This window comes from Heterocephalus glaber, unplaced genomic scaffold, assembly GCF_053883595.1.
Source record: "Heterocephalus glaber isolate CG9 unplaced genomic scaffold, H.glaber_assembly_v1.0 deba00001454, whole genome shotgun sequence".
Lineage (NCBI taxonomy): Eukaryota > Metazoa > Chordata > Mammalia > Rodentia > Bathyergidae > Heterocephalus > Heterocephalus glaber.
Genome location: NW_028258303.1, coordinates 17,160,104 through 17,182,768, shown reverse-complemented (window position 1 = coordinate 17,182,768; position 22,665 = coordinate 17,160,104). Strand labels below are relative to the sequence as shown.

Here is a 22,665-nt window from a genome sequence, read left to right as displayed (position 1 = left end):
GTGATGCTGAAATGAAGGTTTGAAGAGGAAAAGGTTTATCATTTTCATTACAGTAAAGCAAAAGAAAGCTGACCAAGTAAATTCAGCAGGATTACCATGGAGTATTTAGTACCTAAGTGACACTGATATCAACAAATCACAGTAGCAAACTTCTTATCATCATTTAAAGGGCTTTATCTGCCCCCGGGCTTACCTTCCTTGTCCTGTCTTGGATCATCTTCCTCCATATTACACTCTCCTGACATCCTGGTCTCTCTCTGCCCCTGAAATGCTGCAAGCTCCTTCTGGCCCCATGGTCACTCTCCCCTCTGCCCTCTGCCTGGCATGCCCTTCCCCTCTATCAACCTGTTTTGGGCTTCATGTTACCATCCGGGCCTCACTCTCAAAGTAGCACTCCACACTAAACCTGTATCCTCCCGTTCTACAGTCTTTACAACACTCATCAATATTAGACAATGTCTCTTTTATGTGTGTGTTTATTTCCTGTCTTTCCTCTCCTGGGGTTTCCTCTACTATTTCCTTTATTCAAATATTCTACTTCCATCTCCTGCATGGTTGAACATTCTCATTTGTGTATTTTGGTTATTTTTATTTGTATATGTCTTTGCAAAGTGAATATTATTGTATTTTATATAGTCTTAATTTATGCAAAGGATATTGTGTTATGTATACAGATATCATATTTCTCCATTTTCTACTAGATACTATATTTTAAAGGTATATCATTTTACTTTCTCAGTATCTAATCTGTTACTGTTAAGGACTGTACAATTTTCTGTGACATATTATATATCCATCCATATAATGTACATAACTGTCCTCTCAGAGATGGACACCCTAATCACCTAATCATACCAACAGAAATGAACTTGCAGTAGACACACCATTGTGCAAATCCTCTTATGGATCTATGTGAGAATTTTTCCAGGATATAGAGTATACTCAGAAGTGGAACTGCTGATGGATTGTACATATTTGCAATTTGAGTAAATCTTGCCAAATGGCTCTCTAGAATAGCTTTACCAGTTGAATCTGTTACCACTGGCCCAGATTTTAAGTTTAGGAGAACAGGCCTGAGACTGGAGGGGGAATAGCAGAACTTTAAAGTAGCAGCTTTAAAGAGAATTAAAAGGGCACCTGCAACTTTGGTCAATAAAAGGTGGAAAGTAAATGGGACTGTCAGTTAAGAGTAAGCTGATGTAGTCCTTGAGATAAGAAGGTAGGCTGTGTGGGCAAACTGGAGAGCACTGGTGCAAAGATGGTGACAGATCTGACAGAGAACTAATCCTACATTTTGTTACGTCTCATTATAATGCATTTCCCTAATAAAATCTCCTCTTGGCGATCTTTTGGTCTGTGGAGGAGCCATTCCTCTGTCTGTGGAATAGCCAACTTTTCTCTCTCTTTCCTATAGGACCATCAGTTTTATTTCTTTTCTATAACAATCTTTCTGTGTACATTCATGCTGTTGTTTCAGGTTTAATTTCCAGGACCACTGAAGCAAAGACCCATGCTAGCCTATGACAGGCCTGTATCTACCTTTTCCACTAATACTCATTGTCTAAATTTAAGAAAGAGAAGGTGAAAAGCAGGCTTCCTCTAGGATGGGCACTTTACCTGAATGTTGAAAGACAGAAGATTAAGGCAAGACACCAAGAGAGTGAAATAATGCACTGCTCTAAACAGTTGAGGAGCAGATTGAAGACACAGAAAAATAGAAAGTGAAAGAGTTAAAGGTTCCCATGAGGTAAACACACATGAAGAGAAAGTAATTGAGCAAATAAACTTGAAGGGTGAAAGGCAGTAGACATAAATTATAATATCTTGTCTTAACTTGGGTTCCCTAATATAGAAATGGAAGACTTTGCTCAGGTTATTAGCCTATGGCAGCAGGAGTGAGCAAAAGAGAGAAGGGGGGGGGGAGTGGAGGGGCAGAAATGAGAAAGACCAGGAGAAAATGCAGATTCAGGGTGGTGCATTACCAATCTGTCTAAGCGTCTCTGGAAACAAAACTAGTAGCTGAGACATGCTAGGGCAGCAAGAAGTACAGAACCATTAGCTCTTTGAACAGCTCCTGGGTGGGCAGGAAGAGTGAACAATTTATCTGTTGTCTTCATCCTGGCTCCTGTTTCTCGGTGGTCAAAGTCAACTCTACAGGGCATTAATTTCACTGTATTTATGGGTTGTGATTTGGTCCTTCCAGGCAGCATCTGGGCAAGCCTGAGCTTCTGTGGGTTCAGTCAGGTCAGCACAGAGGATTGGAGCTACTGAGGATCCCTCTATGGTGAGTGTAACCCTCAGTCCTAGGGAGGATGAGGTCAATGACACCATTAACAGCTTTGCAAATCTGAGGACAGCATGAACCATTGCAGGGGCCTTGGAGACAGGCAGGGCAAAATATGCCTGGGGGTATATTTACATTATCAGAATCAGAAATGTTAGTGGAATTCGCAGGCATGATTGATGGAGTGGATGGCGAAAGCTGAGTGAAGTGCAGGATACTGGATATGGTAAGACTGAGGGGTTTAAAGGTCAAAATGTTGGACAAGTGGCCCATGTTACTTTGAAATAGCATTGAATAGTGGGATGCAAAGCTCTGGGAACCTGTTGCATAGTTAGTATGCAATGGCTATATTACTTAATGAACGCTCATAATTAGAAAAAGATCACCATTTAGGAAAGTTAATGCAGATAGAACTAGAAAATTATACCTGTTTATTTATGTTCAGGTGCTTTGTAGCAGAATTATGATTACCTGATTGTTAATTAAGCACATTAACTTCCAAATTAAGTATTATTATTTCAAAATAATTATCTTTTTCCAGAAGGAAAATAAAACATATACCCCAAGTTCTACAGATTTATAAAAGCATAAGTATAAATCTTCCGGGTAATAAGTTATGGCTGTCTATCAATTCCAGGATTGAGCCTTCTGTGCATGCTAGCAGGGATAAAGCAAAGATGAACCAAATTTGAACCATGCCCTCGAGGTGTTCCCAGGAAAAGAAAAGAAATACAGATAGAAAGCAATAGTGCAAAGTAGAAAGTGATAGTAGGGTAAGACATAGCTGAAATAAAGGGCAGGGCTGGGGATGTTCTGAAGGCCAGTCAGATATGAAGAAGTAACAGTTGAAGCTAGGAGACATGAAGAGGAGGGATTAAGGACAAAGTGGTGGGAATATCTCAGACAGAGAGGTAGAGGATGGAGGATATTCAAGAGGACATGGGCAAGGCACTGCCAGTTCAAAATGGGGGACACATGGCCACTGTGGTGCTGCCTGGAGAGGCTGGGAAACAGCCCCAAGATGCCAGGAGTTAATGCCTGTGAGGCTCACCCTCCTTCCCACCAGGGATCAGTGGGGAGGATTTGGCAGGGCAGAGGCGACTGTCCTCTTGGAAACAGAAGGGTAGAATGGAGAATGATGCCATTGCTGGGCCTGGAAGATTGTACGAGTTCGACATTAGTAATATGCTCCCTTGAAGGAATTAGACACTAGATATTCAGATGTCTTTCAAGTTCTGGTATCTTGACAAAGTTTTGAAAAGGAAATACAACAGCAGATTAAAGAGTCTAATTTTTAAAACTTTTAAAATCATGAAGAGATTGAGTATGTGTGTTTTGGAGATATGAGAATTAATACAACAAAGTCCCTGCTGTGAAGTCTAGCAAGGGAGATAGGTTGACAAGTCTTTGTAAGTGGAGGCAGCGCAATGCTCTGGGATCACAGAGGAGAGAACTACTTACGGGTACCATCAGTGGGCTGCAAGGAAGAGGGAGCATCGAGGTGAATAGAGGAATCTTTGGCTGTAGGGAGGTTAGAAAACATGAAAATGATGTGGTGCAATCAACTGGTTTTGCTTCATAACCATGTCAAGTGATGCTGAAATCCAAACAGCAGAAGCCTTAAGGGCAAATCAAAATTTTTCTTGGCTAGGGTTGGGCAAGGCAATCAGGAAGCACAATGACCCCAGTAAGACTGAATGGGGCCAGAGTTGTAAAATAAGCATGAAAGAATGAATGAGAGAAGGGAGCAAAACCCAAAAGATGGTAAGAAAATGGAGTGTGAACCAGCAGGACAGTGGTTTTTGTCCCTCTCATGACCCCAGGAGATCTCCTGGATACACAAAAGAGAGCTCAGCCTGAGCCTGGGAGGCTCTGAGCCGAAGTTCAAATGCTGGGAGCCCAGGGCTGATTTGATGGGGACGGGGTGCTAAGGGATGTCTGTGTGCAAATTAATTCCCAGAAAACAGGACCTAGGATGGATGAGTTTGAACAGAAATTAGTAGTCCAGGAGCTTCAAAATCTGAATTGAGCATAGAAATATTGCTGGAATCTGTTTCTAGCTCAGCCCCTTGGATGTGGTTCCCTGTGAAAATATGCCAAACAGAGATTTCTGAGAAACATGAGGTCTGCTCAAGGACTTCTCTAGCTGTGTGTGTCAACAAAGAGAAGAGCCTTTCATCCTTTCTATGTCCCTAGGCTTCCTCTAGCTTTGACGTCATGAGAACCCTCGTTCTGTGGTGGCAAGGTTTAGCAGAGACCAGACACCCAGGGCAGTGGGGGCACAGGCAGTAGGAAGGAGAAAGGGCACAACCGGTAGGATGGAGAAGGACATGAACACATGTCCTGTCTGCCTGCGGCCCAGAGAAACATCTCAGAGGAGCTTGGAGAGGGGCTGTGTTTCTCAGGCAATGGTGGAAAAAGGCCAGTGGCTTATGACTTCTCACTCTCTGGAGAGGCAGGAAAGGCCAAGCTCTTGTGTTCTGGAATGACACAGGTTAGTCCTGCAACTTATTAGCTCTGTGAACTTAATCGATTATTTAACTCTTTGAGCTTGCTTTCTGTGGTCTGCTTGGCTCCTCTCGGGGACAGAGTGAAAAAATAATGACACGGAAGCCTTCACCACGTGGTGCAGAGTCAGACTTCACACACGCGGTCTCCTCTGCCTGGCAAGGCTTTTCCTTCTTATCCTTTGAGTATCACTCACCTGGGTTTGGATGTCATCTTTTCCTGGAGAAGACATCCCTGAGTCTCTGCACCTGACTTTAGATTGCCTACCCAAGATCCAATGCCACCTTCTCTTTTGTGCTCGGCTGTCCAATTCTCAAAGAAAGCAACCTGGAGAGTTCAGGGGCAGAGCCTGAAGAGCTTCTGCCAATCGCCTGAGGTAATTCCTCCTCTGTTCCTGGCGTTTAGGATTGGGCTTTTGACTCAGCTTTGACTAGTGGTCGGTCCAAAGTTCATGGGAAAGAGTTAGTTCCCCATTCTCTTCCGCTGCCCTTGGACACTGCCAGGACTGTAATAACTACAGCTGCTCCAGCCATCTGAGACCTCAGGTGGGAATGCCCTGGGGACAAAGGTGGCATGGTAGGACAGCTGAGGAATAACGGCGACAACTAAGAGCCCTCCCTGACAATACTGAGTTGCTGAATTCACCACCTAGAGCCTTCTGACCTTGGGATTTCATGTCATCTGAAATGATAAATTTCTTTATCATTTTAGATTGTGGTAATTATTAATGGCAGCCTTCCACATCTCAATTATTATCCCATATTTTTTCATTCATAATTTTCTTCATGGGTATGATCAAAGTATGGTGAATGATCATCTTTTAACTTTTAAAAATCTGCTACATTAAAAAATACATTGCTATTAACACCCCCCTCAAATACTCTCCTTGCTTTAAACACACTTACCCCATCATTCTTGCCACTTGTCCGAAGTAGTTCTGGAAATCCTCTTTTGTGACTGTCTTTAGCTCTGTTGTGGCTTCCTCATTGTCCTACATCAATTAAAAATTTACTTTTCATGGTCATTTTGACTTTGGGGAAAAACCAGAGGTCGTGCAGTACCAGATCTGGTGAATACAGTGGATGAGATCATGTTGTAATGTTTTTATGAGCCTGCCTTTCCATTGGATGGCACTTGGGAGCAGCATCCACAGTAGTTTTGATCATACCTCATAAAGACACTCATGAAAGAAAACTTCCAGAACTGCTTTAGAGAGTGGCAAGAATGATGGGATAGAATAACAGTGTTCTAATCAAAGCGGAGCATTTTGAGGGGGATTAATGGCAATGTGTCTTATAATAATAAATATTTTAAAATTTAAATATACATCTTATGTTCATCAGCCCTATATTTATTGTATATATAGTTACTTTTGTGTTTACTTGTTTAATGTCTGCCTCCCCCCTGGACTCTAAGTTGACAGAGATGACAAGTTAATTTGTTCTCCATTGAGCCCCCAGTTTTTAGCACTAGGCCTGAGATAGAGTAGCTAATAAAAGCCTTTGTTGAAAAATGAAATAAAGGACTGAAGAAATGGTTCCTAGCCCTTTTCCTTCTCCTCCTCCTCCTCCTTCAGCGTGGCGGAATTGACAAAGCACAGGATTACTAAGAGAGAACCTAAATTTCCCTACCACTCCAACTCACTGGGTGATCCAGACAGTGCCCGTACCCCACTAGTAACTCTTCAAGCTTTGACCTCAATGCACAATAAGAAAGGACATGTTACACAGTTGACTCCCTGCACACACACATACATTAATGGAAACAAAAGATTTATGTAATATATTTACATATTAAATAATGTACATTTATATATTTATTCTTCCTATGTTATGTACTCTGCTATTCTACTTCATGTCATTTTTTAAAATGGTAGCTTTGAGTCAATGCATCAAGTTCATGACTCAGTAAATATCAACCCACAGTTCAAACACCACCTGGATTACATGAAATGTAAGGACTTTAAAAAATCTCCTGCTTTCCTCCATCTTTTTAAATTCATGGAAATTATCCACTGACTTAAATCAGGGAGTTAGCTGATTAGTTAGTTAACTAATCACCCCCTTTCCTGTGGAATTTTTCTTCACCCTGATCTTTATGTACTGGGCTTTACTGGAGGCCAGCATTAATGTACAGATTCTGCTTTAAGATCATGAAGAAGTACTTTGTACTTTTGCTTATTTTTCTCCAGTCAGCATAAAAACAAAAAGCACTATATTCTTCCTTCTCGGAAACTTAATGGCCCCATTCAACACATTTGCCTGGGCCTCGCTTCTCTATAAGTGTATGTATGTAATGATGCATACTGGAGTCACATGAGTCCACTGCCATCGTGTGGTTTAAACCCCAGGGGAGCTGGGCTCTAGATGCACAGCGAAGAATAAACCTTCACTGTACCTCCCAGCCCTCAACACAGAAACTGCCCTTGTGCTCCGTGGATTTGCCAGAGACATTCCTCTGGGGGTAGGAGGAAAGGGAGAAAGCCACTTGGCGATTTCACAACTCCAGCAAATAATGGGGTGCGGAATATATATATATCTATATATATATATTCCGTAATGCATGCCGCAGGGAAAAGACATGTACTCAAAAGGCGAGGGGACAGTGATAAATTACTTGCTTGAGTGATCAAGAAAGCTCCCTGCTAAAGACCTACACATCCGATTCCGATTCCGGAGGTATAACCTCTGTCCCTTGAAACTCGGATCAATTACTGCCTCCGGCGTCACGTGAACTGACAAACTAGATGCAAGTAGGGTTCCAGAGTCCGGGAAGAGCGCGCCGGCCCCGGGTCACATGTCTCTTAGCCGGCGCGGGAGTGAGAGGGGAGCGGGCAGGATGCGCGCGCCTGTAAGCGCCCGGGGAGGGCGGGCAGGGTGGAGGGCGCCTGCAGTAAAGCAGCCTGGAGGGACCAGGGACTGGGAGGGAAGGAAAAGATGAGCCTCGTTCTGCACACTTGAAATAGAAACAATAATAACATTTAAGAATGCTTACAACCACGCCGTTATCGCCCTACCTGAGTTGCCTCCCTCTGGAGGGGATGGGATATAAAATGCAGACTGCGGCGATTGCCACCGCCGTGTCTGGGAGTCAAGGTTCGGGCTGGCGTGGGTGCGCGCGCGGGTGGCTCCACCTTTAGGGACGCGGCTTCGGGTTCTTCACGCTCAGCCTCGGAGGACCCCCGCCCTCTTGCCCCCTGCTCCCCGCCCCCTCCTCGCGCCCCCGCCGCGCGCCCCCTCCGCGCCACCCCCGCGGAGCAGCCCCGAGCCGTCCGCCCGCCGCAGCGCCCCTGCGTCCCCGCCCGCCCGCAGCCCGGGCTCTGGCAAAGCACCGCGCGCCTGGGGCGGCGGAGCGGACCTGCGCTCGGCTCTCGCGCCGCCGGTGGCTGGAGGGCGCCGCGGAGAGGACGCAGACGCAGGAGACCAGCTGCGCACCTGGAAAGTTACCCGAGGTCTGCCGAGGTTCGCGGGCTGGGAGGCTGGGGTCCCGGGGGCGCGCGGGGGGGTGGGGGGACCCGGTTGGGCACACACGTGTGCACGCTTTGCGTTGTGCGGTGTGCGCCCCGGCTCCACACCCAGCTGTCCTTGCGTGTGCTGTTTGCGTGTGGACGTGTGTACGCGCTGCGTTTGCTTAGTGTGGCAGCGGTCGCTCGGTGTCGCGGTTCCCTGTGGCGACAACATTCTCCCCCACTGCTCCTCTGGACTGGGGGCTTGGTGGCGCGGTCGCGGTGTGCGAGCCAGTCGGTGCCTCGCCGAGCTCCGGGGCTAGCTGTGAGGAGAGGAACACTCGGGCAAGGACTTTCACAAGTCCTTGTAAACTTGTGTGGCTGTCCTGTGCCCCTTTCGGCGCCGTGAGGCGCGTCCACGTTTCTGTATTTCATGGTGATAAAGAAACAAGAGCCAACAAACGAAAACAAGAAACTTGCCACTTTGGGGATGAGGGAAAAAGAAATGGGTTCAGGTACAAGCCTGAGAAGATCCAGAGCGCAAATGCATAGCAGTTGAGGCCAGAGCTGAGAATAGAAAGAAACTATGAGGGCAGAATAATGAGGTAGAAAGAATGACGCTTAGACAACTTGGCTTCCTGGTAGTCATGTTGTTCCCATAATTTCCAGGGACATTTTTTTTTTTCTTAAATAAAAGAAGAGAGCAATATACACCTGTTGGCTGCCCCACTCCCGTACACACCGTTCCTTAGGAATTGTCTCTTTTCTTCTTTACAAGTTTCTATTTCACTCCTGGAGAAGGGAGTCGTCCCACACAACATAACAGCAGCTGTCTCCAGTGGCCCTGTTTAGTTTTGCAGGGTGGAGTATGAGCAGATATGGTGGAGATTTCTCCAGATATCTGGAGACTGCCCTCCCCATCGGAATGCTGTGTAATTAAGAATGAGCCACATATGAGATGGAGCCTAGGAATCTTCATCTTTTACACGGAATGCTTAACACTGGTTAGGCGGAATCATTAGAAATGAGACTAATGAGAATCCCCTCACAGGGAAGGTATATGCTGCCTGGTTTGGTGCCAAGTCCTATAATCCGAGATTGTCTTGCTTCCTGTAGGCTGTTTTCCTATTTGTTATCTCCTCCTGTTCAGCAGTGTTTTAATTTTCTTTCTCATTGGTTCATTATCTGGTTTTATGGATAGTCACACTGCTGCTCTTCTAAAAACCCTTTGGATGACATACAATATCATCTTGAAGTTCCTAGTCTCAGCATCAGCCCTTTCTGTGGTCTTTTGTAATTGAGTTTCTACCCTCACTCTTCTGCAAAAGGCTAACCTCACTGCTTTCCCCTCTAATTTCATTTTCCTTTGACAGGTCTGGGATTTGAGCTGCAGGCTGCTCCCTTCTTGAGAAATCTTCTGTCCATGGCCTCTATGATAGCTTTCTTAGATCTCTTGTTTGTACAACCATTCCTTTTCCTTCATTGTTTGCTTTTCCACCTCTCCCATGAAAAATCCAATTACCAGTATGTTCATACACAGCTTTAGAAGCATTCTTGTCTTTTTTTTTTCTTTTTTAATGGGACTTAACATCTTATCTCTCTAGGACTGTCTCTTGAGCTGTCATCTCTGTGTATGTAAATTATTCCATTTTGATGATCTCAGAGACTTCAGATTCCACGTGTATAAATCCTGACCCATTGCTGTCCCCATAGGGCATACTTATTCTTCTGCGTTCCACCAGTGTCACAGAGACTGGCCAATGGAGGTGCCCTATGTGTCATGTTGGAATGAATAAATATGTAATGTTCAGTGAAAAATACTACTTTTCTCCAATCTTTCCCCAATTAAAAAAAATAAGTTGGAATCATTTTGTCTCCTCTCATGTGTGCATCCATTTATTCCCCATATTAGAGGCTTTACCTCATCCCATGCTCATGTTTTAATACCAAGCACTCTACATCCTTTCTTGCTTTAACCAAAGCAATAGCTTCTTATTGCTTCTTCCATCTTCTTTCCAGGCGCATATAGACCTAGATCCTCCCTGTCTCTTCACTACCAATCTCTGAGGTACTTCTTCAGCTTCCACCTGTGTATCCTTTCCTGCTACTTACTTTTAGATCTCCCTTTGTTTTGATTCTCTAGTCTCTCATTTCTTACTGCTTACTAAACTTCTCTACCTTAAATTTCCACAGGTCCCTCAAAAGCATGTCCACATTTAAACCACTGTTGTATCCTTCAAATTGCTCTTTTGGTTAATGATCCCATCTTTTAGCCAATCACTACAGAATCAACTCGCAAATCTTTATTCTCTTTCTTTTCACTACCACTCAAATTCTATAAGCTGTACTCTACTGACCTACATTTCTGTATGTTCCATATTTATCTTTTAATATAGTACTTGATAATAGATGAATAGAACCTACCAAATTTGGCAATCAAAATATAGAATAGGCAGCATTCATAAAATTCACTGTGAACGTTCTGCTGGGAGACAGGGGACTTCAAAAACTAGACTCGAGGGTATTTGAAACTTTAGTGCAGTAAGCTCCTATAACTGCATGTCAAGAGAAAATTATTCTCCAAGTGAAGGCGCTGTGGACAGAGAAAATAAGTAGATTCAAAACTGAGCCCTAGGTCAACAGTCGAAAGGCCATCTGGACAGATACTTTTAATTGTAGCAACGATATGGAATTTACTAGTTTCTCACCAGAATGATTCTGTGTGTTTTGCTTCAAGAAGAAGTAAGGATTTATATATCCAAAGATGGTTAATTATTTTCTCAAAATACTATGGTGAGACAAACTAGTGGTAGCAACAAAGTGATATGCCTCAATTTCACATACACAGAATTTTATCTAGAAAAACTTTTGTAGTTCACTTGCCTAATTTCCAGCTCAACTGCCCATATCATAAAAAGAATCTATCGTACTTTTTGTGATTTATTGAAGGAAAGGAAGTTGTAGAATTACCTGTAGATGTAATTTTTATGAAATCTCCTGTGAAAATGTTGTTCTCTTCTGATTGTCATGGAGATGGTCCTTTTTTATTTCTCTAGTTTGTGTTCACATCGTTAGAATGGGGTTGGCACTCTGGGATGACCTTAGTCCTCTACTTATAACTTCTTGGATTGGTGCAAAAGCCTTTAGTTCCTTACTTCCTTTAAGCGCTTTTCACTTGGTTCCATATTTATTTCCAAGCAATTGTTTTTCTAAAGGACAAATATCACCATGTAACTTTAGAAAACTTGGCTTACATTAAAATCCAGAAATCATAACGTGACATATGAAGTTCTTCAGTATCTTACCCAGTATCTTACTTTCTTAGCTTTGTTACTCATCACTTTTCTTCCACCCATCATGCCTTTTAGCCAGTTCCCTGAATGTGCTATCATCTTCTTACATTCATTTTTAGCATATGTTCTTTTAAAAAATTAATTAATTTTCTCTTTTAGAGCAGTTTTAGTTTTACAGAAAAATAGGCTGAATAAAAGAGTTCTTGTATATCCTCCCTCTACCAGTTTCCCCCGTTCTTAACATCTTACAACAGTGTGATGTATTTGTTACAATGAAGAATCGATGTTGATAAATTACTAGTTTTAACGAAAGCCCCCATTTTACATTAGGGATTACTCCTTGTATTGTACTTCCCATAGGTTTTGACAAGTGGATGATGACAGTGTCATGGAGTATAATTTCACTGCCCCAAACATCCTTTGTCCCTATGGTACACCCATTCTTTCTCCTCCCCCTCACTCCAAAACTCCTGGCAACCACTGATCTTCTTACTGTCTTCAAGCTGTTTTCCAGAATGCCACAGAGTGAGAATTGGACAGGTGGTTCAAATAGGCTTCTTTCACTTAGTCATATAGTGCCTGTGTGTCTCCTCACTGGTTGCTGTTACTTTCTATTATTGAATGTGATTCCATTATATGGATATATCATGGTTTTGTTTATCATTAACCAAATGGAAGACAATGGTTGCTTCCAAGTTTTAGCAATTACAAATAAGGCTACTATAAACATTTCTGTGTAGGTTTTAGTGAAGACATGCGTTTGTTATCAGTTGAATGAATACCAAGAAGCATGATTAGCTTTAGAGAAAATTGACACCTTGTCTTCCAGAGTGTCCACATCATGAAACATTCCCACTAGCAACGAGTGAGAGTTCCTATTGCTCCACGTCCTTGCTAGCTTTTGGTGCTGTCAGCGTTTTGGATTGTTGCTATCTGAATTTGTATAGTGCCATTTCCTTCTTGTTTTGATTTGGAATTCCCCAATACTTCATGACATTGAACAATGTTTTATATGGTTGTTTGCCATCTATAAATCTTTGATGAGGTGTCCCTTCAGCTCCTTTGGCCATTTTTTTTTTTGAGCATTAAGAATTCCTCCTTTATTAGATGTATTTTGCAAGTACTTCCCCAGTCTGTGACTTCTTTTTTTTAAAATTTTCTTCTTCTGAAGAGGTGTTTAATGTTAAAGCTCAAATGACCAATTTCTCCTTTTCTGAATTCTGCTTTTAGTCGTTTATCCAAAAAAGTCATCATCAAACTCCACGTCACCTAGATTTTCTCTTATGTTGTCTTCTAGTAGTTGGTTTTGGGTCATATGTTAGTCTATGGTCCATTTTGAGCTCATTTTTGTGAAAGATGGAAGACCTGTGTCTAGATTTTTCTTTCATTTGGATGTCTAATTTTTCTAGTAAAATGTGTTAAAGACCATTTGCCCATTGATTTGTGTTTGCTTCTTGGTCAAGGACCAGTTAATTACATTGTGTAGCTCTATTTCTGGCTTTCTCTTCTGTCTCATTGATGGATGTACTTGTCTGTTCTTTCACCAGACCCTTTATGGCCACTTCTGTTTTCCAGACTGTCTTGGTTAGTACAGCTTTTTAGGGAGTCTCAAAGTTGGGTACAGTCAGTTCTTTGACTTTGTTGTCCTGTAATATTGTATTGATTTAGTACTCTTTTTTGAGACAGGGTCTCACTATGAGTTTCAGGCTGGCCTTGAATTCATTATACAGCTCAGGGTGGCCTTGAACTTGCTGCACTCCTCTTGCCTCAGCCTTCCGAGTGCAGGGATTGCAGGCGTGCCACACCATGCCCAGCTTGATTTAGTACTTTTTTTGATGCATAAGTTTTTCTACTGAGATAAGTTATTTTGTGGGGTAAATATTGTTAATAATAATAATAAGAGTAATATTTAACATTAAACATACTTTATGCCAGGCACTGTTAAATTCTTATGGGTCATCTCATTTAACCTTCTTAAGACTTTAGGTGATGTGCAGCAGTATTTCATCTATCTGTCCATCTGTGCATCTGTCTCTCTCTTCTGTGATTGATCATTATCTGCTCAGGGCATAGATACACTAAGCAAAATGCTCAGACGGGGATCTTAGCCACCATTATAATCTCCCATATTTACAGATATACATGTGGGTGCACATACATATAAATAAGTGTGTGTGCCTGTGAATATATTTATATCAGATTCCAGATGGGTAGAGGAAGAAACAGATATTTTCTAGATCAGAGCCAAGAATTTGGTTTCAAACTGCTTTAGAAAGAAAAACAGACAACAAAGCCTAGCTCCTCCCACACTGACTGCCAGGTGTTAAAAGGCTTGGAAGAGCCTTTGCAGCTATTTTCATATTTTCTGTGTCTTTTCTGTTTGTCATTTGGTGTCTTGCATTTCCTAAATGGCAAGAAAATTAATATAATAATAAAAATTTATTATTACATAGTCTTCTCTTCTTGCTAAATGCCACTATTTATTCTTCTCTCTCCTCCTTTACTGTGGAAGAGTATCACCTTCCCAGTGAATAAATTTTTTTGTTACCTTCAGAGATAATTAGGTAACAATTACTAGATATGTAATTATCTAATTACATTTTTGGTTTAAGAATTTCACTGTATTATGTGAAAATAAATAGAGGCTACCTGATGGAATTGTAAAGCTCCAGGAGTCTTTGCAGTTCTGGATTGGATTTATATCATATTAAATGGCTTTTCCTACTCGCCATCTTTTGGTGTGGCTTGCTTCCTAGGCTGCTCTTTTGAAAGGACTTCCTTTTCTCAATAGAGGATATAATCCAGAGAAAGCAAAAGCTCCCTCCCTGAAGGGAATACTTGCATCTCTAAAGGGCTCTTGTCTGGAAGGAACACAGTTTACTGGACTTAATGTCCCACCCAGAAATAATCTCCTCTGGGCCTCCTTGATGTCAAGACTTTAAGTGGCTGTCTCCAGCCTCATATTATGAAAAAAGCTGCTATTTGCTTGATGCATACTACTTGCAGGCATTGCAGGCATTGTACTTTACAAACATAATCTTCATAATAACGTTATGAGATAGATACAAGTCTATCCATTTTATAGATAAGAATAGCACATCAGAGAAGTAATATATAGAAAGTTGGGAGAGGGAAGATGCTTTTCTAACATCCAGTGGCTTGACTCTGTTGCTCATGTTAAATTCAGTCCTTATCTCCATAGTCATTGCTTATTATGTCATGGACTGCCCTCTGAATATAAGAATGGTTTTTAATAACCTGAGTTGCCTGATTGATGAAGCAGCGTCCTGTAGTTCACTTCTTCTTGTGGCTCTAATCCATATTTGAAAAACAGATTATCTTTGGATCTGATACAGGAAACACAGCGAATCTCATTTGGTCTTAGGAAGCCAGAGACTTGAAATCTGGTCTTCAGGGCCACTGAAAATTAAACGGGTTTACTAAGAAATTGGACTTGTAGTGGGCCACTTAGTACCTTATTTATCTTAAATTAGTGACTTGAAAAATGTTACTTTCATTTAACCCTACTTTGAAAGCCTAAAATATTTACAAGATTTATACAGCCTCTGACTTGACTATTAAAACCAGAGAATTGTTGATGTTTGGAGAGAATTTAATACGCTTTCACTAATTGATCCTCAGGTTTGTAAAGCCTTGGATTGGATCAGAAGTTTTTAAAGGCCATTCATGAAACCAAAATAATTCTAAGCCTTTTCATAATTAGGATGCTAGAATTGTTTTCTCTGTCAGATTTGACTGCAGATCCTTAAAAGAATATGCCTCTGATGTAGTACATGACACTTAGATCTTAGTAAATAACATGTTACATGAATAAAGAATGAGCTGTTAGTTTAATATTAACTTTAAATGTGTTGATATTTGATTTTGTTTTTTATAAGGCCTTTCCTCTTTCTTCCTTGGCTTGAGAATGCTTGTCCATCAACCAAAAAGCAAGAAGGTGGCTCACTTCTGCATGTTAAAAATTTGTGCTCATGCTAATTTAAAGTACCTTTGGGAGAATCTTTCTTCTGCCTGTAATTTAGAATCTCATTCAAGTTTATTCTCAGGTCCCAGTCATGTTCTGAATTGCTTATTCAAGATGAAAGTGTATCTAGGGCCACTTCTTCAAATTCTAGTCTCTTAAGCCTTCTTATATGTATTTAATATATGGGAATAGTAAATGCTGCCAGGTAAACAGAAACTTAAAGGCTGCATCTGCCACATCTCTGCAATATATTAAGGCAAGTCTCTGTAGGCCGATGTTTATGAATGACTACTTTGAGCCTAAGTTTTATGAGGAATATCCCAGTGTTGTAAGATTACTTTTATAAGTATGTTTATTTTCTGTTTGTACTGTCTTATCTAAGGTAACCTTCATTGGTTATTTGGTTGTGTTTATTTGAAACTTGGAAGCTGTGTTACATCTTTATATCTATGTCTTTCTGGTGAACTAAGTCTAAAGTACTTAATTTCTATCTGAATTTGAAATTATGAAGGCAGGAGTGGCAAGAATATGTGATTTATAAAACTTTGAAGTTTCATCCTTCCCGCTTAAAGATAATTAGAAGTAATTTAGTCTTAGTTTGTAAATACTGTAATGCTTCTTTGTTATGACTACCAAAAACTGCATTTGCAATAATATGAAGCTGAAATACCTAGCCTAAGAAACCATCAGCCTTATGGGAATTAATCAGAGTAGTATTTTCCAAATTTCACCGATTTGAGTTTCCTTTTCATGATTTTGCTCGTATGTGCTTATTACCTATATGTATTTACATTTAATTATATTGAATTGGCTTAGTAAGCCTAATATACTTAATTTAGCACCCACTTAAGTAATAATATCAGTTATTGGTGCTAATTGTTTATATTTTTAATAAGTGTTACACTAAATAAGCTATTGAGCTAGAAAAAGATAATTCTGAATCAACTAAAATCATCCTCCGTACTTCCTGATCTTTCTGTTATGTCCTGAGACTTACAGAAGCAGTGCTTACTTTGGGGCCTACACTAAGGATTTCTCAATAAGAAAAGAATGGAGCCTCACACCATAGGTCAGCATGTTTTGGACAACCTTGACTTTAGGATCTAAAGTAAGGAATGCAGAAGAATCTCCATGCCTCCATTTCCTTCTAGAGACCACAGTCTAGAAGTTTTTAACAGTAAGCATTATGAGAAATACAACACTTTTTAGTACCTACAGCAGGAGAAAAGTGCTAATAAAGCAACACAAAGTCTGCTTCCACCTTGCACAGAATGCAGATGTGGCTTTTTCTAAATAAAGGGAAGCTTTCATACTGTGTAGTTGCACAGGGAGCTGTGAGAGTTGTGACATTTCCAAGCCTCTGTTGCTGTAGCTGCTCCTTTGCATCTTATCTTTTGCCATGCCGACATCGAAATCGTAGTCTTGTTGTGATGCTTTTGACAGCTGTCCAGAGAAAATGACCAAAGAGAACAGCAGGTAACCCAGGCTGTTTATGCAAAACATTTAGGTGCCATACTTGTGCAAAGAAAGGGGAGGAATGAACCCAAATGCCAACTCCTTCTCCTGGAGGGATAAAGGAGATAAAGGAAATCATTCACTAGCTTTCGTTCTGGAAGCATGGGGAAATTGATTGCTCATCAAACAAGGATGACTGCTCTGCTTCTGTCTCATTGGAATGAGAGGCAAGGTCAGGCTGTGGGAAAACAGAGCTCCATTTGGTCATTCTCAATTATCTGCACTTTCTCAGGTCCCAGGGCAGCATGGGAAATGGTTCAGTGAAACCCAAACATTCCAAGCATCAAGATGGCCATGCTGGGAATCTCAGCACTGATGCCCTTCGGAGCAAGGTGGTGGAGCTGGAGAGAGAGCTGAGGAGGAAGGATGCTGAGATCCAAGAGCGGGAGTACCATCTGAAGGAGCTGCGGGAGCAGCTGTCGAAGCAGACTGTGGCCATTGCTGAGCTCACAGAGGAGCTCCAGAACAAGTGCATCCAGCTGAACAAGTTGCAGGATGTGGTGCACATGCAGGGAGGAGGCCCGCTGCAGGCCTCCCTGGAGAAAGTGCCTCTGGAGGTTCACCGGAAGACCTCAGGATTGGTGTCTCTCCATAGCAGGAGGGGAGCGAAGGCAGGAGTGTCTGCTGAGCCAACAACCCGGACCTATGACCTCAACAAACCCCCTGAGTTTTCCTTTGAGAAAGTGAGAGTCAGAAAGGACTCCAGGTAAGCAGTTCTCAAGCCCTCCTAATGCAGATGGCCTTATATTGTGAAAAATTAGAGTGATATTATGGAGGAAGGTACTGAATGCCAAACCGTGTGTCAACTCTCAGATTTGGAGACAGAAGTTTCCAAAATGGGTTTGTTTTACAAACATATCTCACATTAAGCAGAAGTTTTCTTTAAAGCAGGAATTGTACTTTCCTGGGACTTTGAGGTAATAACATTTGTATTTATAGGTACAGAGGCAGATGTAACTGACGGACTAAATTTACTGATAGTCATTTCCATTGTCTTGAGCCCCTAGAAGAATGATGAAGTGGTTTTAGGATGTCTATACTTTTTATTTCTAGTGGAATAAACATAAAAAAGTATACCCAAATTACAACTAAATATGACCACATATAGCAAAAGCGCTTCTTCGTAGTTAATCTGTAAGCATCACCAGAAAGAAAGTTAATGAGGCTCAGAGGAACTTGACTTCATTCACTGTCTCCACGGTTTCTATTGAGCACGACACTGCCAGCCACTGTGTTAGATACTTAAAATAAATAGATACAGAGGCCTTTGCATTTGAGAGATGGACAGTGATTGCAGAAACAAATAAGAATTGTGTAATTACTAACTGGGGTAAGTAATATGATGAAAGTGTCTGGAGTGGGGGTGGAGGAAAGAGGCATTAAGAGCAGGACGTGGTGAAGGCCTGGCTGAGGAGGTGACCTTCAACTGAGATCTGAAGGGCAAAAAGGAACGGGGACTAGGTGGAAAGGGCTTTTCAGGCAGAGGAACTATTAAAAGCTAGAATTAATTTTAAGAAATAGAATCATTTCTCTTAAAAGTGTTTAAAAATGTACACATCATAATGATACATATTTATAGGATACAGTGTGAGGTACATTGTATACGTGTGTACACAGCCTTTACAGACCAAATCAGGGTGATTAGCATTTCCATCTCCTTATCATTTCTTTATTTTTGGAGCAAAAATTAGAATTTTAAAAGAACATATAATGTGTGAGTGTCTGTATATGTGTAATCTCTTTTGTGGCTAGGGTTTGTTTATCCTCAGCAGTTAAGATTGATTAGAAATGTGAGTTAGGGCCCCTTTGCACATTATTTTTGAATAGGTAAGTACTTATTATAAGTAAGTACTTAATTGAAATGAAATACTTTGCCTGATAATGTCTTGGTTTATCCTGGATCTTTGTTGCAAAATGTAGGATCTGTGAAATTAAATCAAATTTTAATTTATTTACAGACACACGTACTATAAATTAAGATAAAACATCCAACTTACACAAATAAAAATGATTAATTTTGACAACAAAATTATAAAGGGAGGTTTAACTCTTCAGTTTGTTGACAGTAGTTGCTACATAGTGAATGATCAATAAGTACTTGTTAAGGAAACTAGTCATACCGGAGTATTAATCATACTATTCTGTGAGTGAAAGAAATCTGATTAATATTACACTTCAGGAGTGCTTCATTAAGTCAAACATTTTGTTATCAATTGGTTAGAAAGGTCTTATCTATTTCCTTTCAAAAGTAATATGTATTTATTTTAATAGTATGAATTCACATACTTTCATTTGATTTTTAAAAATTGAATATCACCCCAGTGTTCTTCTTGGAATATTAGAACATATGATAGGATTAATATTATGCATTATACTACAGTGTACGTGTGCATAAGTACAACAGCAGTGTGCTTTCATGTACAAGATGTGTAAGAACATTTCTTAGCAATTCATCTTCTTATTTATTTATTTATTTGCAATTCATTTTCTTTGAGTCTCTCCCTATATATGCTACCAGATTTCTCCTCTTGAACCATTTACTTTGTTCAAAGACTTGTGCTCACCTTGAGAACAAAATGCCATTCTCGTGGTAGTGAATAATCTGAGATAAGCATATTCCTTTGAATTTCTTTATTAGCTCTGTTTTAATCAGGCAAAGAAATCAGTAGTTATGCATTGTCAGTTTCTAAGCCATACCACACTCTTTTTCTACTGTCTGTAGTGAGTAGGGTATAGGAAAGGCAACGTATCTCCTGAAGGAGAGTTATTGATGATTCCCTCACCCCGAAGGCAAGTGAAGCAGGTACAAGCCCATGCTGCGGTCAGGACAAAGAAAAGGACTAATTGATTTCTTGATGATTAGTCCTGAAGACTACAAACTAGATCTTTCTAGTTCTAATGATTCTCACTGGCTTTCACAGAGCCTTATTTTTTTTTTTTTTTTTTTGGTACCGGGGATCGAACTCAGGACCTTGTGCTTGCGAGGCAGGCACTGGAACCACTGAGCTAAATCCCCGGCCCCCACAGAGTCTTATTATGGCTCTACATTTATAAATGAAGTAGAACATGGGCTTTATTGACTGGTTTGTGCCTCAATTTCCCTTGCAAAAGTACAAATATATCTTTCTCTGGATCTGAAATAACTGGTTAAACACAGCTTAACTTCATCAGTTTGGAAACTTAATTTTTTAGTGTTTCAAAAGTGCTCAACATTAACAATTCCACTTTTATTTCCAAATAGTTTTAGTTCTGGAGAAAAGGCAGAAGTAAACTTTGTATATTTTTCTCTTTTTTGTGAAACAATTTTCTAGAAGTTAGAGCATTAAGAAGATAGGAGTGTCCTTCCCTGATAAGAGGACAATGCCCAGTATCTGTTGGTATGGCTACTTTTCTAACAGCACTTGTGGAACATTAAAACAGTTAAGATCCTTAGTCAAAATGGATCCCTTGTTTGTTCTGAGGGTCTCATAATTTCCTTGTTGAACTGTTATAAAGTTTCCTGAACGAATTTAAGACTAAATTTGTTCCTGTGTGTATCAACTACATTTTGGATAAAGTTCATCCTCACCATTGAATGGCTTTTCCATATTTTTGTCAAAAAGAATAGCAAGAAACTGAGGGAACATGCACAGCTTTCCTGTAACCAGCAAAACTAGGGAGATAAGGCCGGGGATTTAGCTCAGTGGTTCCGCCGCCTGCCCCGCAAGCACAAGGTCCTGAGTTCGATCCCCAGTACCAAAAAAACAAAACAAAACAAACAAACTAGGGAGATAGAAGAACTGATAGGAACCTGGGGAAACAATTTGAGGGAATGATAGAGTCAGAATTTGAGGATTCCATTTCAGTAATTCATGAGAAATTAAAACTCCTGACGTACCAGTCTGTAATTTTCTGAGTCCTCTGTGCTTGGAGTTACTGTGAATGGTCAGTGAGTCGCCTCCCCTCCAAGGCAGCTCCAGCTCTTACCTACATCCTTGACCTGTACCCACTAGGTGTAGTTTTAGGGTCTGAAGGAGTAATTTAAATAGTTGCACTTCCATGCTTTACATGCAGAAACTTACATAAATGGCATTGGGGAATTCTGGAAATTTCCTTGCAAAATTCCAGGGTCTGCTTTTTAAGATCAAGTTCTCAAATAATTCAGGGCTATCCAGTGGGACTTTCTGCAGTGAAGAAAATGTTCTATAATGTGTGCTTTCCAGTAGGTAGACAATAGCCAGATGTGTCATAAGCCCTCAAAATATGGCTAGTGTCACTACACAACTGGATTTTCAATGTTAACAAATTTAAAAATTAAATACCCACATGGGTCTAACTATATTCCATACTGTGGTTCTAGATTGCTATTGTCTAATTGCTATTGCATGGGATGAGAATTATGACCTAGTGGAGTTTGGGAACACTTTATGGACAAAGTAAGACCAGTGCTAAGTTTTGGACAAAGAGACAGGGAATGAGAATGTGCCTGTGAGGTTGAGGTGGGCACAAAGTGGAATTGCTATGAAGCTACACCGAACCTGCCTAGCCCTTTGTGGTGAGTTGGCCTTCTGCCAGTGGACCATTTTAGATCTTCAAAGACGGACAGCTATGTAGGCATGTAGCCCATTTCTATTATAGACACTCAGCTTTATTGAAGTATTTATTATAAATCACTAGATGAGTCAGAGTAGTACAGTCTATCAGATATTCTGATCTCTGATCTGAAATTAATATGGTGAACATCAGAAGACCTTTGAGCTAGAACCTTAGACTTTGTTCCACGTTACCTTCCTTCCTGGAGAAACCCAGCAGCAAGTGCAGGGGAGTGGCAGGAGGCACCAGGGAAGGTGAGGAGTGAAGTTGGGCTCTGAGATTTCTGATTGAGATGAGTTCTTCTCTCTAAGCTACCCTAGTGTTCTCAGATCTACCTACAGGAGTGAGAGGCCTCCAGGCAGACAATTTTGGGCAGCACCTCCCTGACGAGGGCATCTCCCATTGATTGGGAGTTAGATCGGTGGTGCTTCCTGCCCAGAGCCTGCCCAGTGCATCAGTGGTTACCAAGAACTGCAGCCTCTCAGCTCAGGACTGTGAGAAGAGAACACAGAGAAGGGGTTTGACCCATCTGATGGCTCAAACTGTGTATTATGTGGAGGTCACATACGGGTTCCTGGATGAATACAGTACTTCTCAAGGCTGAAGCCTTGAGGCAAAGGAATGAAGGGAAGAGCTCAGATAAAATTTCTGTCTCAGACTTGCCATGAGCACCAAGACAACCATGCGTCCAGAAGTCAGATCTTTTACTGAAATTAAGTTTCCTGTTTATGTAGACATTGTTTAGCAAACTTTAGCACTGGCAGAGCAGAATTACCAGCTCGTGCTGATCGTCTGGTGGAGCACAGGCAGATTAATCAGAGACATCTGGCAAGTAGCTGGTATGACTGCCTTTTTCTAAGAATGCTTAAACTATCATTTGAAACTATTGTTCTTTCATGAAAAGGAAAGATAAAACAAAGACATGCCATCTGACTTCAAATGTTGCCTCTAGTTTTAGGAAGGACAATTAGTTTTATTTGTCACTCCCACCCAGGAGCAGGATAGGTAAAAGTGGAAAATGCTAGTGAGTCACGCATTTAAGGAAGATGTGGAAAAGGAGGAG

The 22,665-nt window shown here is 41.0% G+C and overlaps 2 protein-coding genes across 9 annotated transcripts in view; one reads left to right on the top strand and one right to left on the bottom strand.

The window, feature by feature from the left end:
* LOC101697604 (uncharacterized) overlaps positions 1-9,081 on the bottom strand; it is a 55,357-nt gene extending 46,276 nt beyond the window's left edge. For 3 of the 5 annotated variants that reach the window (XM_087215896.1, XM_087215899.1, XM_087215898.1), the window contains exon 1: positions 7,809-9,081. In XM_087215896.1, coding sequence (XP_087072022.1) covers positions 7,957-8,472 — 516 coding nt within the window. In that variant the 5' untranslated portion in view covers positions 8,473-9,081 and the 3' untranslated portion in view covers positions 7,809-7,956. Of the gene's footprint in view, positions 1-5,697; positions 5,784-7,808 lie in introns of all 5 variants that reach the window. The other 2 variants (XM_087215897.1, XR_015452907.1) reach the window with 2 other exon arrangements.
* Prkg2 (protein kinase cGMP-dependent 2) overlaps positions 7,517-22,665 on the top strand; it is a 104,590-nt gene continuing 89,441 nt past the window's right edge. For 2 of the 4 annotated variants that reach the window (XM_004847993.3, XM_087215895.1), the window contains exons 1-2: positions 7,517-7,642; positions 17,263-17,736. In XM_004847993.3, coding sequence (XP_004848050.2) covers positions 7,539-7,642; positions 17,263-17,736 — 578 coding nt within the window. In that variant the 5' untranslated portion in view covers positions 7,517-7,538. Of the gene's footprint in view, positions 7,643-8,105; positions 8,254-17,262; positions 17,737-22,665 lie in introns of those variants that run through there. The other 2 variants (XM_004847992.3, XM_087215894.1) reach the window with 2 other exon arrangements.